Raw genomic sequence first — 15,060 nt, 5'->3', positions numbered from 1 at the left:
GGAGATGTAGTTCATTGAGCGGTTTCACACAAACAAAGTGTGACTTCACAGTTTTACCGACACATTTTTATTTTTTTGACTTGTAAAATGATCTTTTAAATTGACAAACATCATATGTGTAATTCGTGGCACAATTCAAACGGGATCGAAAGATAATCTTTCTCTCCCCATTGACTTCAATACATAATTTTTCCGAAATAAGGTCCCATGGAGGTCCCCCGGAAAGGGAGGGACTTCGCCTCTCTTTTAACTCATCTCGGATTTTATTTTGAAGACAAGGCAAGGTACGTTTATTTATAAAGCACATCTCAGTTTAAATTGTTAACAGACAATGTATTGATATTACAGCAGATCCTGCAAGAGATACAATATTACAATATCTTTAAATATCTATGGAAAACAGTGGTAAAGAAAAACTATTTTAACATTTAGAAAACGAAATCAGCTTACCTTCTCCACCAATCCCTGGTTGCTGCGGGAGAGAGAAGGAACATATATTGATATCTTTAACTACACACACAGCATGATGTAAACACAACAACACATTTCATTCATATTGATGTAAAGTGTTACCTTAAAGATGAACATGCTCTGCAGTATCACAGGACTGATGAGGCCCAGCTTCTTCGCTAAGCCCTGAGATCAAATGCATTATGTATTCAATGTGAGTTATTCAGGGCCTCAGCATTATTCTCTGATATTCAACGGCTCACTCACCTGGACTTTGGGGGAATGTGTCACCTTTTTGTACAACGGCTCATAGGCATGCAGTGCTAAAGACAAAAACTGGGATTAGGTATTTCATGTTTGACACATTTGAGATTGTTTTACTTTAGTAATTCAGTTTTATATCACTTCTACTCCAACACATCTTAAGGATATATTGTACTTTTCTACTGCACTACAGTTATGTGAAAGCTTTAGTCAGATTTAAGATTCAAAATGTTTATCCCTCTCCAGTAAAGAATCATCTCCAGAAGATTTAGATCAACTGAAGTGACTGGGAAAAACAAGATCTTTTTTCAAAGCTATACAAATGTGTAGGGAAACGCTATATATGATGATCTCAGGAGTATGATGCAATGCTGCAGATTAAACAGTATATAAACATACACATTAACACAGCTGTAGGATTAACACCATATACTGTATCACAGTAAAACACTGACACACACACACACACACACACACACACACACACACACACACACACACACACACACACACACACACACACACACACACACACAGCAGCAGCAGCTCTCTACTTGCTACAAACTTAAATCTGAAAAGGTTCAACTACACACACACACATCATCTCGGCTCGCGCAGCACGCTCACAGGCATAGATTGCGCAATAATGTATTGCACACCTTGGAGGTGCAGTGCTGGCATGTTGTCATTCAAGAGATGCGTAGTTCCTTTGGAAAACATGTTTTTCTTTTAGCCTATTTACCTCGTTAACGTAAATAATACTTATTACATTGACACATGCATTATTTGTGATTAAAATAATGGTTGTTGGTAGCGACCCCCACAGATGTATGATTTCACTGCGTCCGTGGGAGCTCAGACCCCTCCTTATGGGTGCTTAACTCGAACTCTGCTTTTACTTAAATAAGNTGATTTTTACTCCCCCTTCTACCTTCTACCCTTCTACCATATTTTCTTTCTTCTTTTTTTTCCAATTTTCTCTTTACCATAAAACCTTTCGTATGGTCTGACTTTCGGTAGTACCTCTTGTGGCTTGCGGATAGTACGCTTGGTCACGAATTACTCCACACACTTTAACCTGTTATTCCGGTGTTACATAAGTTTGCGTGTTTTACAGCCTCTTCCTTTTTTCATGACCGCGAATGTACTTTTTGTGGTTACGAGTAACTTTCTTTCATTCGTGTGAGCTCCACACGTTCACTCTATACAGTGTTGTTTACATTCTGTGATGCGCGAGCTGATGACGTCACGTCAAGACGAGTTAACTTTTTTTTTCTCTCAACTTTGTGTGGAAAAATGCGGGGATTATGCGGCCTTTTGATAAATATGCGGCCTTTTAAAAATCTGCGCCATTTTGCTGATTATGCGGTAAATTCTGCGATCGCAGAATCGCGTTTTTCTGGAGGGTCTAATATAAGGACAGAGTTTTAAAATTGGCACACAATATTGTGAGTGACCTGAGGCACCCTCTTGCCTCTTACTTTGAACTGTTGCCATCCGGGCGGAGATATCGTGCCCCTTATTTCAAAAAGAACAGATCTAAGCTGTCTTTCGTCCCACAAGCCATCAAACTCCTGAATAAATGATGGTTAGGACGCACTGTTTACCCAGCTGGTCTGGCCCTGTCCCCCCTATTTCGCAAATGAGGGCCTAGGCCCATTGTCATGTCTGCCGATATCTGGTTTTCTTATGTCTGTTTGTTTTTTATCTGTGTCTATGTTGTTGTTAGTGATGTATTGTCTTATCTTTTTAAATGCCTCTCTAACCCATTTTCCCCTCGGGGACTAATAAACGATTTCTTCTTCTTTCTTCTTATGATGTCATAACGATTTTTTGGCTTGTGTAACCATTAGCCAATCACCAACCAAGGTAACCCCCCCCCTTATCACCTGAATCTCCTCCTAGAGCACCATTGTGTTCTTTGTAACCAAATATCTCTCAGAGGGGCGTGGGGAGGGGCTCCTTATTTTCATCTAAAGTCACAGACAGAAAATCAGCACTTTTGAAACAGGGCTGAAACAGAGGGGATTATGGGTAATGCTGCAATGATCTGTTTGGTATTTGGAGCCAAACACTTCAGAGACATGTTCTGTATATATCTGAGACCTTTAATATAATGATGAAAAACAGTATAATAGGGGACCTTTAAGGTTTATTTTTGTATATTTGTTTTCTACAAGTTAACATGCTCTAATGTTAAAGAAAAGTATACATTTTATAGATACTGTTTTTCTCAATCTGAGTGTACCTGAACCTGCACCTGGCACAGAAAAGGAGCCTGAACGGCCTATTGAATCCCACATATTCTGATCCACGACGCCCACGACAAACTGCATTTTCACAGTTTGAGGGTCGGTAAGCACTCCAGGTTCCCATACATGTGCACAACCACCAAAAAAGTGAGTTTCCCATAATATGTCTCCTTTAAAATACCCAAAAAAAAGTACACTGCAATGTGCTATGGTGCATTTCAGAGAACATTATATTATAATTATTGATGCAATAATCTGTTCATCAATGTAGCAGCTGGTGAATTTGAATTACTTATTATCTGATCCTATAATAACACAAGTAATTATTGATTATTTTTAGTTTCTTCAGTCTGAATCTGCTAAATAAATACTGCATTATGCCTTGTAGAAAAAAAAGAAATAGTGAGGTAAACTACCTCAAAATGTTACGTAAGAAGAACACTACTTAAGTATTGATAATTAATTAAATACTTAGTTTCTTTTCATCACTGGCGATACTACGTGTATCCTGAAGAAATCCAGTCTGAGAAAAAACAAAACTTTTGTAATACCTCTATGAACACAAATGTCTTAAAGTATCAGCAACTAAAAGATAACATACATTCAATCTGCCTTCAAATGTCATCTCTACATCACAGAAGGACAAGATTTTAATAGACAAATCGTGTAAAACTGCACCAAAGGAAAGTCTTGCTTAGAAAAGATTCAGTTTACAGTCTTCTCTGGGCTGAAAACACTAATGAGTAATTAATTATGAGTGTATTGAAACAGATTTAGAAACGCTATGCAATCCAAAACCCAGTAAAAGCTGGCAATGGTTAGGCAAATGGTCTTCCTCCTCCATACCCTCACTGCAATGCCTCACCAGAGATTATTGAGCAAAACAAAACTGAGGAGACAAATGAATATTCATGGTATGACATTTGCAGGAAGCTCATCATGAAGGCAGCCAATGGCTCTGCATTCAAATGGGCACAACTCAAACATCAGTGCAAACAGTGAAACTCTGTGGTGCTCCTCCAGGGAGCCTGGGTGTGTTTGAACTTGAATTGTAGAAATAAAGTGCCAATTATCCCTCTAATTGGGAGTAACAAAGCTAGTAGCCTGTTGTGCTTGGTCCCATGTTTACTGCATATCTTTAAATCTCCAATTTGAAGGTTCTAATGAGTTCAATTAATCGAGAATGAGAGGAGTGATTTGGGAGCCACAGCCGGTTTGGATCTGTAAGCCCAAGGGAACGAGGTGATAGCTGAGCAGCAGCACACAGTACAAACAGAAACACACGCTAATGGTCCATAACAACATTTTCATCAAATCACATCCATGAGCTAGTATTAACATAAGCTCTCAAAAAAAACCTCTCTGATCTCTAGTTTTAATAACAGGCAATTTACCTTTAATTGCACATTACGCATGCAGAACTGGTAAACACGCACCTCTCCGTAGAGGCAAGCAGAACATCTGCATACTTTGCCTGTATAGCTTCTAGCCATGAGAGCTGTGTGGCTTCAGGCAATGGCGGTCCACCAGAGACATACATATCTCCACCATTTGTGCAGGAATGGCAAAAACTATTGTATCAATAGTGAGTGTCCTCAGGTTATGTAGCCTACTGACATTAATGCTCTTCTCACGTTTGAACCGGCAGGTCAAAGTCTGGATTTATTCAGTAAAATGTTTAAACACTACTAGATTGATAGACGCACATTTTGTGACCACACTCATGGTTTGTACAAAATAAAAACGAATGACTGATTGCTTGCCTTTTTTGAAAATGTGTGGTTTTGTAGAGAAATGTCTTCTAAGGAATCAATTGAGATGGAATATGGTGCTGACGCTCTTGTCCCCCATGGAATAAATTGTAAGAACCGCTAATGAGCCTCCTACTTTTAAAAAGGGGCCCTGGTCACCCTACAGTACAGGAACACATACAATATGAAGCTGAAAACAGGGCCCCTTTAATCTAGGGCAGCCAGGAGGTGATTTTTGTATTTTATTTGCCCAATACTTTGTCATTATGGTCAAATTAGGGCTGCTCAATTAATCGTATTTTAATCGCAATTACGATTTTGGCTTCCAACGATTACGAAAACAACGTAATCGAAATAAAACGATTTTTTCTTTTTTTTAATAATACATTTTTTTTTTTCTGTTGAATTATATTTAAAGTTCAGGGTAATCAACTGTTAAAAACATACGGTTCACATTTTCTTTCTCCAATAAATTGATGTTTTCAAAGTAAATGGATAATCATTTTTTAATAATCGTGATATCAATTATTGACCCAAATAATCGAAATTATGATTTTTGCCATAATCGAGCAGCCCTAGGTCAAATCCCTACAAAAGTCATATTAATACCATCAGTTTCAGCTCTTCTTTGTGTCCAATGCTAATACATTACCGTCAGCAAGCTAACTACACTAAGAATAGATGAGTATGGTAACATCATACTGCTTAATATGTTATATTAGCATTGTCACTGTAAGCATGTTACAACGTGGACATTAGTATTCAGCGTGAGTACAACCTCAGAGAGGGTTTTTATTGCAGAATGGTAGAAATGCTGTCCTGTCTCAGGGACATGAGGTGTGAAAGGCGTTCAAAGTTTGTCTGGTACATTTGCGCTTTAAGAAATGTTGCAATTCTTTCTAATATTCCATTGAAACTTCCCAGAACAAACATTCTACAAAACACTGAGGTAGAATATTGTACTCATTACATTTAGAGTGGGAGAATTAGATTTTTGAAAGGTGACAAGATCAGTAAGTTAGATTTAGAGTCAGCCTCTCATCAACTCAGGTTGGTAGGATTTGTGTCTGAGGCAAAAAAATCCAACCACTAATCTTCCATCTCGATTAACCTTGACATTTGTCTGATAGAAGCCTAAGGATGGCAAGCACCCTTTGACAAGGATCTGACAGGCAGACAGGCTTTTTAATTTAAATGATGTTGCCTCGACTTTGCCCTCGTCACTTGTTTTGAACTCACAAACCCCCAAAAACACTAATACAATTGAAGAACACAGAGAAGGGAAATGGAGAGAATCAGTCAACATTATCTCTTCACTAAGCTGATGTGGTAATATGCAGGCCAGCCGTTAAAGCGATCTGTGACTAAGCCCGCTGTGTTTCTCTCAGCAGAGATCCACTCAGCCTGACAGCTGGACAGGGAAAAAACAGCCCAATACACTCCATTTCAGTTGGATTAGTGAAGTGTTGGGCATAAGCTCCACGGGTAAAACAGGGAAATTAATTTGTGTTCAGATGAGTTCAATGAAAACATTTCAATCAACATATCTACTTTTTCCTGGAATGGGAATTAAAACGACACCATGTAAGATTTGCTATTGAATTATGAATGCTTCCGCTCAGTAAGAAGATAAATCCATTGTAATTAATGACTGTGTTCTATTGTAAGAGAGGTTCACCTTGGATTTAAAAGAGATACAATCAAATCTAATCATTAATCATCAATCATCACTTATGAAAGTTCAGGTGAGGGTTGGAATACAGATAAAAGGATGAACATGTCGGCCAACAATAGCCCAGCAGAGACAAAACAACATTAGAATTCATTTAAGGTCATGTTTGCTGGCTACCTGGCAAATAATAATTCCTATATTCCCTCTTCTTTAAACTTCATTTTAATGTCCAACCACCAACTCCTCTGAGGGAATCATCTGGCTCTTGAGCCACTAAACTCTCCAGTATTTCCATCAGCTAAAAAGCTCCACAGAGCTGAGGGGAAGCTGCAGGTCACATTATCATTTGATCCATTGTTAAAACAAAGATATTGATTAGAGCGGTTTTCAAATCTGACAAGGCCAGTGGTTTTCAATTTAGGGATTATGGCCAGCAGACTGTCGCAGAATGTGAATTTTACAGAGGCCTTACAATTGTTTGAGTTTTTCCCTATGCTCTATGGTTTAATAGGTTTTTGTGCATGTAAATAAAAGTTCCCTCCAGAGAGAGTTTCTCTCCCACACACTTGAACATTAAAGCATGTCACAGTTAAAGGTAGGGTAGGTAAGAATGGAGAAACCAGCTCGAGCGCACTAGAATTTAAAAGTACACAACCAAAACAAATCTGCCCCTTCCTTCAGACTTCCTCACAGAGTAGGGCTGCACGATATTGATAAAAAATGACGTTGCGAGATTTTTTCCCCCTGCGATATATATTGCGTTTTTTTAACTATATTTAACCGGATGAAGGATTTTAGTCACGGACGTCTGGATCTTAACTGGTTGACTCATCATACCTTAAGTCATGATCTAACATGTCATGATAATGCAGGTTGCTTACCCTCAAATAAGGGGGTTCACCTGTGAATGAAGAAGAGAAGAACCTTTTTGTATCCAAAATAGTTCCAGATGGCAGATGTTGCTTTTCTTTTTGGAAGTAAATCTTCATTCTCGCCGGTATTGTCCTCCTCTGCCTCGTTCATTTTTTACCGGTGTTTTGATGGTCTGCAAACTAGCGGGGCGGGGCCTGCTGTGATCTGATCAAGAATGATTGTGATCGGTGGTTTGCTGTGCATGCAGAGCCTGCATGTCACTCACTCAAGTACCCCTGACATGAGAGCCGCGTGAGTTTTCCTTTTGTAGCAAGCAGCAAAATAATTGTAACATGACGTGTTTGAGTTAATGTACTTACGGTACTTAATATCGCACGTCCTAAAAAAAAAAAATGAAATTTTTTTTTATCAAAAATTTATAAAATCGCACGTCCCTGCGATGTGAATATCGCGCATGCGCATATCGCGGTTATCGCCATGACACGATATATCGTTCAGCCCTATTACAGAGCCTCTCCTCCAACACACACGAACATGACCAATGAGGGCACAAGATACGTTTGTGCACGAGATGGAAGGCTGACAGGCAGGTAGGCCATCCAATTATCTGCCGCGGCCGCGGGCCGAGGCAGATAATTGGTCGTGCTTTTTACAGCGCCACGGCTTCCAAAGATGAAATATTTGAAATATATTTATTGTCAAAGCATTTAATTTATTCATCGCTGTTTCTGAAGTGAATTACCTACCCTACCTTTAAGGAACAACATACAAAAATGAACCTGAAAATGACCATAAGTGGAACTCCTCCTAGAGTCCAGAATAATATATTTAAATAAAAACATATGTACACGGTTAGCCTAGGGGTCTCTTGTTGAAACTGCTCTGAGAATAACTTCTAAAGATGATCATTTCTACAAACACCTTGCACTGATTGTAATCAACCAGGTGAACCGGATCATCAGACAGTATTGAAATGTGAACGATGCCATGTCATTATACTCTTAAAGAAACAATTCCCAGTGAGTTACCGTTATGAAACCATTGCAATATTACAGTATTTGAAGTTAATGATAATGGACTGGAGTAAAGTACAGCAGAGAGAGACTGAACTGTATCCTAAGGGCACTCGTTAAATAGTCTAAGAAAATTAGGAAAACGTAAAGGGAAAATCATAAATCTTGACTAGAAACCAAATCCAGCTAATTATCTTCATCTAAGATCAATAAGAGTGAAATAATATGCCTGAGGGCAAATCACTGACGTTACAGAAAGCCAACCTGATTTAACAGGGGGTTGGAAAGATAAATACGTTAAAGTATAAGAGCACATTGAACATCTTTAAATCAAAGTCAGAGAAATAAAAAGAGAAATACCGTAATTTTCGGACTATAAGCCGCGCCTTTTTCCCTATTTTTCGACGCTGCGGCTTATATAACGGTGCGGCTAATCTATGGATTTTTACAGCTAACGGCCAACACCTTTAACTCTATGGGCTCTATGGCCGGTCCGCGGACCCCCACCTTTAAGCGGCGGGTTCCAGCAGGAAAAGCTGGAGGCCGGAAAAGAGTGAGACAGGTAGCGCGCAAAAGTAAAAGTGGAACCGAGAGTGGTATGCCGCTGCTGCGGCTTATATTCAGGTGCGCCTTATAGTCCGAAAATTACGGTAATCAAACATATATTTGAAGTTCCACCTTTGATGCATCTTACAGACAGGTTATGTAAATCCCGAAGCAATAAGTAAGCTTAACATTAGACCTGCACACAGCGGGGGAAATAAGCAAAGCGCGGAGAAGTGTGGGCCAAAGACTTCTTGTGTGGCTAGCATTTCTATTGGGAGTTAAATTACTTAAAAGATGATGACGCAGGAAGAAGTCTGAGAAGAAGTAGAAGTCTCCAGCTCAGCTGAAACATCAGAGAGTCAAACACCTTTTCATTTTGCCTAAGGGTGCTGTAAAAACCTATTGACACTTTACAACTGTACAAGCTAACATTAGCACTTGGGAGATGTTGCATCTTTCAACAAGTCACATGTAAAAAATAAAACAAAATGGACATCATATGTTAATTTCTCTCTGTAAATATCCACATCTACCAGAGAAAAACCCATATTGGAGAACCACAAGATTAGATATCTACAAATAACACCAATTTACTGTCAAATTCTCAACTTTTTCTTCTACAACTGCAGAGAAAAAATATATTTTTTTTAAATCACAGGAGCCAAGTTTGTGAGTCTCAATTAAATGTGTCCTGCAGATACAGCACACGAGACAAATGGAGCCAGTTCTCACTCCAGCAGTCCAACTCCTGTCATACTCTTGTAACCCGAATCAAAAACATGGAAACTCATCTCGTCTCCTTGTACCAAAACAACCTGGAGGACCAAACAGCAGCATGTCTAAGGTACGACAACTATGCAGAGTCCACAGCAGCGGCCCTCCCATTTGTATGCCCGATTGTCTCGTTCACCTCTCTTCTCCTGATAACCCCTTGTCTCTCTTCAGGCTCTCTCACCCCTATCTCAATCTCCCACTGTCACACACTCCATCATTCTAACCCACGTTATACCTCCCCCTCCTCCCTCTATTAAGTGAAGCGCTGCAGACAAGACGCTGCTCTATACAAAGAGCCCTGTATTCACACGGCTGTTTACGTGTCTGCAGACGGCCCTCATCACAATTAGCAGAGCAGCTCTCCACACAAGAAGGGAAAAATGTAAACAGCTCCGATACACAGAGGTCTCTTTGTTCCTCATACATTGTGCATACCTGAGTGTCACTGTGTACTGCAGGCCAATTAGTTGGGTCAATTATAATGGAGTTAGCTTTAGAATAAGGCTAACACTGCATAAAGTGGGAGTATCTTTCATGTGTTTTGTCGAAATATATATGAACAATGTGAAAGAAACTCGCTGTAAAGTCATAAAGTTTCAAGACACTGAGATTTTTTTTCATAGTCTTGGCTTTATACCAGAATAATGGATTTTAAATTAAACAACTTCCACAATGTTAAAGTGCTGACTTTCAGCTTTAAGGGCATTTGAAAGTGTTAAGGCATAAATATTGGCTGTGAAAAATGAAGCCTCTTTTACCCTTCATCATGGGTATGGATTTAAAAACGGCTCAAATTTGTAAACACCGCTCTATGGATTGAAAGACTTGAGTAAAAAGCCATCGATTCATTTGACAGTGCAAAGCCGAAACAAAAACCACCAGAAAACTTTACATGAACTCACATGAATACTGGAAGACATTACCTATAAATAAAACGGCTTTCGAAAGAAGAGGGTATGCTGTACATTTTGCAGATAGGGAAATATTTATGCACAGGTAAGGAGAATTCTTTGGCCGGTAGTACGTGTGGGCAGCCATTTGCGTAAGCAGAAGAGAGATGGATGGGGAGCCCACGCGCTGGGGTTCAGTACAAATTGTCTGCCTTTTGTCTCTGTCCCTCTTTAATTACACAGCGCTGGAGCAGAAGGGCTACCTGCGAGCCTCATACTGCAGGAGGAGATATCAACAGAGCCATTTATCATGCAGAGTGCTGACAAAAATGGGACGGCTCAAATGTAGTCTATCTCCCTCTCAGAATAGATACGCTGCCCACATCATCAAGAGCACTTCTGCTGGGATGTCAGCGGGGTTTCTTAGCATAGAAACAGATTAAGTTGTACCGCGGAAACACATGACTAGGCTGCAAAGAGGGGGGCAATTACAGCTAGTACAAAGCAGTCAAAAGATAATGATGTTGTTCATTGTGTGGATTTCAATACGGCGCTTTGTACTGGAAATGTGAGTATCGGTTTTAAGGGCTAGCTTTAAGTTATAATACACTACAACTACTATTTAGGTTTTGAATCCAAGTATCAGGTAGCTTTGTTGAGGCTTATAGCCCAACATGTTCCCTCATTGTCGGATGATACAAAAAGCATTGTTTTCAGATGTAGATACGGTAAAAAAGTTTTAAACAAGTGTCACTGATCTAATATGGCTGACTTTACACCAATTGGAGCATATATTTAAAAATCAACCATTAAAACAACAGTTTGACTCAAGGTCATACTGGATTGATAAAGGGGGAATACACACCCAGCGAAAAATGACACTCAGTGATTAATAAATTGATTCGTGTTGAATGTTGTTTGTTTGAATCAATTCAATAAAACCTACTCAGGGATACATTATCAGGGTTTTAAGTATCAAAAAGAAACCACAACTATGTATATTATACATTTGGATAACTTGATTTATGTGACCAACAGTCAAAATACCAAAGATATTGAGTATATATATATTCATATTTAATGAAAGAAAAGCATAACAATCTTCAAATTTGAGAAGCTGAAACCAGGGAATGTTCTGTATTTTTGCAAAAATGACAAAAAAAAGGTTTACCGGTACATTATTCCCTGCCCTTCATTGTGTCGTGACCATAGACTGTATATATAGGACATAAGACAAAAATACAAATAAATGAAAATAGTGCAAATGAAAGAGAGTACGATGGTTTTGAATGCAGGATTCTATGTACATGTAAGTTCAATAAAATATAAAAGAACAGAATGTAAGGTTGAATATTGTACAGTGAAAGTTAAAGCTTGCTTATTGTGCAGTAAGTCTTGTTTAGATCAACGTGATACTGAAGTTCATTCAAAGGATTATTTGAGGGTGAATAAGTGTATGCTCGCACAAACAAAAGAACCCAGAAAGAGAGGAAGCCATTTCAATTTCCTCTGTTCTTTGATAAGTGGAGGGATAAGGGATGAGAGTGTGAAAAGTGAAAGTGAAAATGACAAGAAGCAAGAAATGAATGCATTGCAAAATGAGAAAGAGAGACATCTTAAATATTCATTCAGTATAAACTGTGTGTCTGTTTCAAAAAGGACTGCACAATTAATCAAAATGTTTTTAAAAATTGGAATATGGATTTATGCAAATATCCAAATCGCAGTAAGTGTTTAAAGGCTTTAATATGTGTTCAAATTAAGTATTGTGGTGCTCTTGAGATTCCCCAGCCTACAAATAATATTCTAGACTTAAGAAAACATATTTGTTCGATACAGATCCTCAAAAAATAAATGCTACCATAATGGTTAAAAAAAAGAAAATTCACTATGATTACAAAATGATCCATCCCTCCAATATGGTGTACACAATTGCAATATCGGTCAAAGTAATCGTTAATTATTAGTGATGGGCTGCGCGATTATGGCAAAAATCATAATCTCGATTATTTGGGTCAATAATTGATGTCACGATTATTAAAAACGATTATCCATTACTTTTGAAAACATCCATTTATTGAAAAAAAAATTTTTTAACTATGTTTTTAACAGTTGATTACCCTGAACCTTAAATATAGTTCAACTGAAAAACCAATACAAAAAATAATTTAAAAAAGAATAATTTAAAAAAGAAATAAAAGAAATATCGTTTTATTTCGATTATGTTGTTTTCATAATCGTTGCAAGCCAAAATCCTAACTGCGATTAAAATATGATTAATTGAGCAGCCCTACTTAGACGTAGCAGTAAACTAAAAGTCCTTAAAACAGTACTCAATTAAAAGTACCAAAGTATTAGAATCAAAATGTACTCAAAGTACGTAAAGTAAAAGTGCTCATTATGTAGAATGTCCCATTTCAGAATCATATAAATTAAAATGTATGTATGATCTTTATTAAAGCATCCATGTGTTCATCACTTGAATGTTTCAGTTTGAAATACATTATATTACTTAACGTGTTAGACACTTTTATCCAAAGCGACTTACATACTCAATACTGTGGACAATCCCCACAGGAGCACTTTGAAGTGTGTTGCTCAGGGACACAACGACATGCTGACTGCAGTGGGGTTTGAACCTGTGCTCCCCTAATCCGAACACCAACGCACTAACCCACTGCGCCACACACCTTATATACTAATCTGAATATTAACCTATAGTTATACATCTCCATTTGTTTAGTACATATTAAATCTGCCAAGTAGCTAGTTACTAAAGCTATACAATAAATGTAAGTAACAAGTAAGTTAGCATGAAAAGTATTCAGGTCTCTCAAGTAGTACAGTGCAGTACTTGAGTAAATGTAGTTACAATAAACCACTGGTATGAAACCCTACATTTTCTTAAAAAGCAATATTACTAATATAATATTGCAGCTTTAACTCATGCATATACTCATATAAAATAAAAACCATGCATACAGGAGATATTAAAAGAGATCTAGAAGTCTCCTCTCTGCCCCCCCCCCAGTGCCCCCTGGGGCAGCAATCAGAGAGCTTCATTGCCTAATAGATAGAGCGCTCACTGCAATCAGTAACCACTAACCCATATGCACAAGTTCCACCATGCGTGTCAGGCGTTTGTGCATTCTGTGTGTGCATGTTTGTGTGTGCCGAGGCTGTTTTGGTCACAGACCTATTTCACACTTTTCACCCCGCGACATAAGCAGGATAACACTGAGATAAGCACTTTAAAATTCATTAGGGAGCTTCGTGGGGATAAAACATCCAGCTGAGGCTCAACAGTAATCTCTGCGTCGGTGGCTCTTATTTTTCTCTTTTGAGGTGCCACTGAAAACCACCAGGCCACGGTAGTAAGGGAAGGTTTTATGCAAATATTTATACACATTCCTCGCTCTTACAGTATCAGCATTTGTTATGACTTTCACAGAGTAATAAGGAGAGGGCAAGAGGGAGTAGGTGTATCGTAGAGGCACACAGATTAAGAGATGGAGGAGGGAGAAAATGATGAGAGGACGTTGTTTTAATGCAGATGGAAAGGGTTAGGGACTAGAAAAAAGAAAATAATTGAGCACAGTGTGTGACTGTGCACAGAGTGTGAGGGCAGAAGGGCAAAAAGAAAATGGAGGAAGCTAAACGGGACAGAGATTTGACTTTACCTTCAGTGGGGTTGATGGCTTCTGGTAAGCTGTCCCAAGGGAGAGTCCAGGCAGGGCAGGGATGAGGCGCGTAGATGGCCTCAATGCCATTTTCCTAGGGAAGGAACACACACACACACACACATATAAACATGTTACCATGGAAACCCCTCTTAAGCCTTGGGGTTCTGCGGTCCAAATGGTTGTAATGAAGTGATTTAAAGAAATCATTCTTGAACAATCCCTTCTTCACATGCCGATAGAAATCTATAGCAGAGGAAATGCCCCCGCAAGATAACAGCACTTCAGTACAATAACTCCTGAACATCCAGAACACTTCAGATTCTTACTGGAGAAACATCGAAAACATTTCGGTGTCAAAGAGTGCACAAGAACAGCACTTTTTCGTAACCATAGGAATAGGCAAAGTCTATGAAAGGCACAAAACGGGTAGAGTATTAATTGTTGCAAGCAAAATAATACAAAAACACATTTTGTAACATATTTGTTGGCCTTCAGTGGGTTTCATAATTACATCTGATTATAAAGCCCCTAATTAAAATGAAAGCACTTTTTAGTTCAGGTAAGGCTGCTGTGTGTTAATTTAATTACAATTTGCACAGCAACATTATCTTTTATTATATTTAGTATGATGAAAAAATAATGTGTTTTTGTACACATTGTAGGTGATTTGCTAAGGGGCGGGACATCTCGGTTGACCAATCACAACAGAGCAGACAGGGCTCTGGTTTCAGACAGAGGGTGAAAAGAGGTGCTGCAGCACAGGCAGTATGAGACAAATTAAGACCTTTTTGAACATTAAAGCACGGAGACATGTGACAGTAGAGACACAAAATACAAATATGAATGTGCCAAATTTAAAGCTGGTAGAGTGATTATGAAATGGCGAACAATG

General features: G+C 38.6%; 1 protein-coding gene and 1 long non-coding RNA gene across 3 annotated transcripts in view; both read right to left on the bottom strand.

The window, feature by feature from the left end:
* Positions 1 to 15,060, bottom strand: part of gstcd (glutathione S-transferase, C-terminal domain containing) — a 63,185-nt gene that overhangs the window by 37,623 nt on the left and 10,502 nt on the right. For both annotated transcript variants that reach the window (XR_800518.1, XM_010794043.1), the window contains exon 5: positions 14,166 to 14,259. Coding sequence is in view for 1 of the 2 variants with exons in the window: in XM_010794043.1 (XP_010792345.1) it covers positions 14,166 to 14,259 (94 nt within the window). In the remaining variant the exon portion in view is untranslated. The remainder of the gene's footprint in view (positions 1 to 14,165; positions 14,260 to 15,060) is intronic.
* LOC104965100 (uncharacterized) lies at positions 442 to 1,101 on the bottom strand. Its single transcript, XR_800517.1, has 3 exons — positions 718 to 1,101; positions 574 to 636; positions 442 to 472 (listed from the first exon to the last, which is right to left on the bottom strand). It is a non-coding gene; the product is annotated as an uncharacterized lncRNA (long non-coding RNA).

The sequence above is a fragment of the Notothenia coriiceps genome, unplaced genomic scaffold (assembly GCF_000735185.1).
Source record: "Notothenia coriiceps isolate Sejong01 unplaced genomic scaffold, NC01 NC01_scaffold00037244, whole genome shotgun sequence".
Classification (NCBI taxonomy): domain Eukaryota; kingdom Metazoa; phylum Chordata; class Actinopteri; order Perciformes; family Nototheniidae; genus Notothenia; species Notothenia coriiceps.
This window is presented reverse-complemented; position numbering and strand designations above follow the sequence as displayed.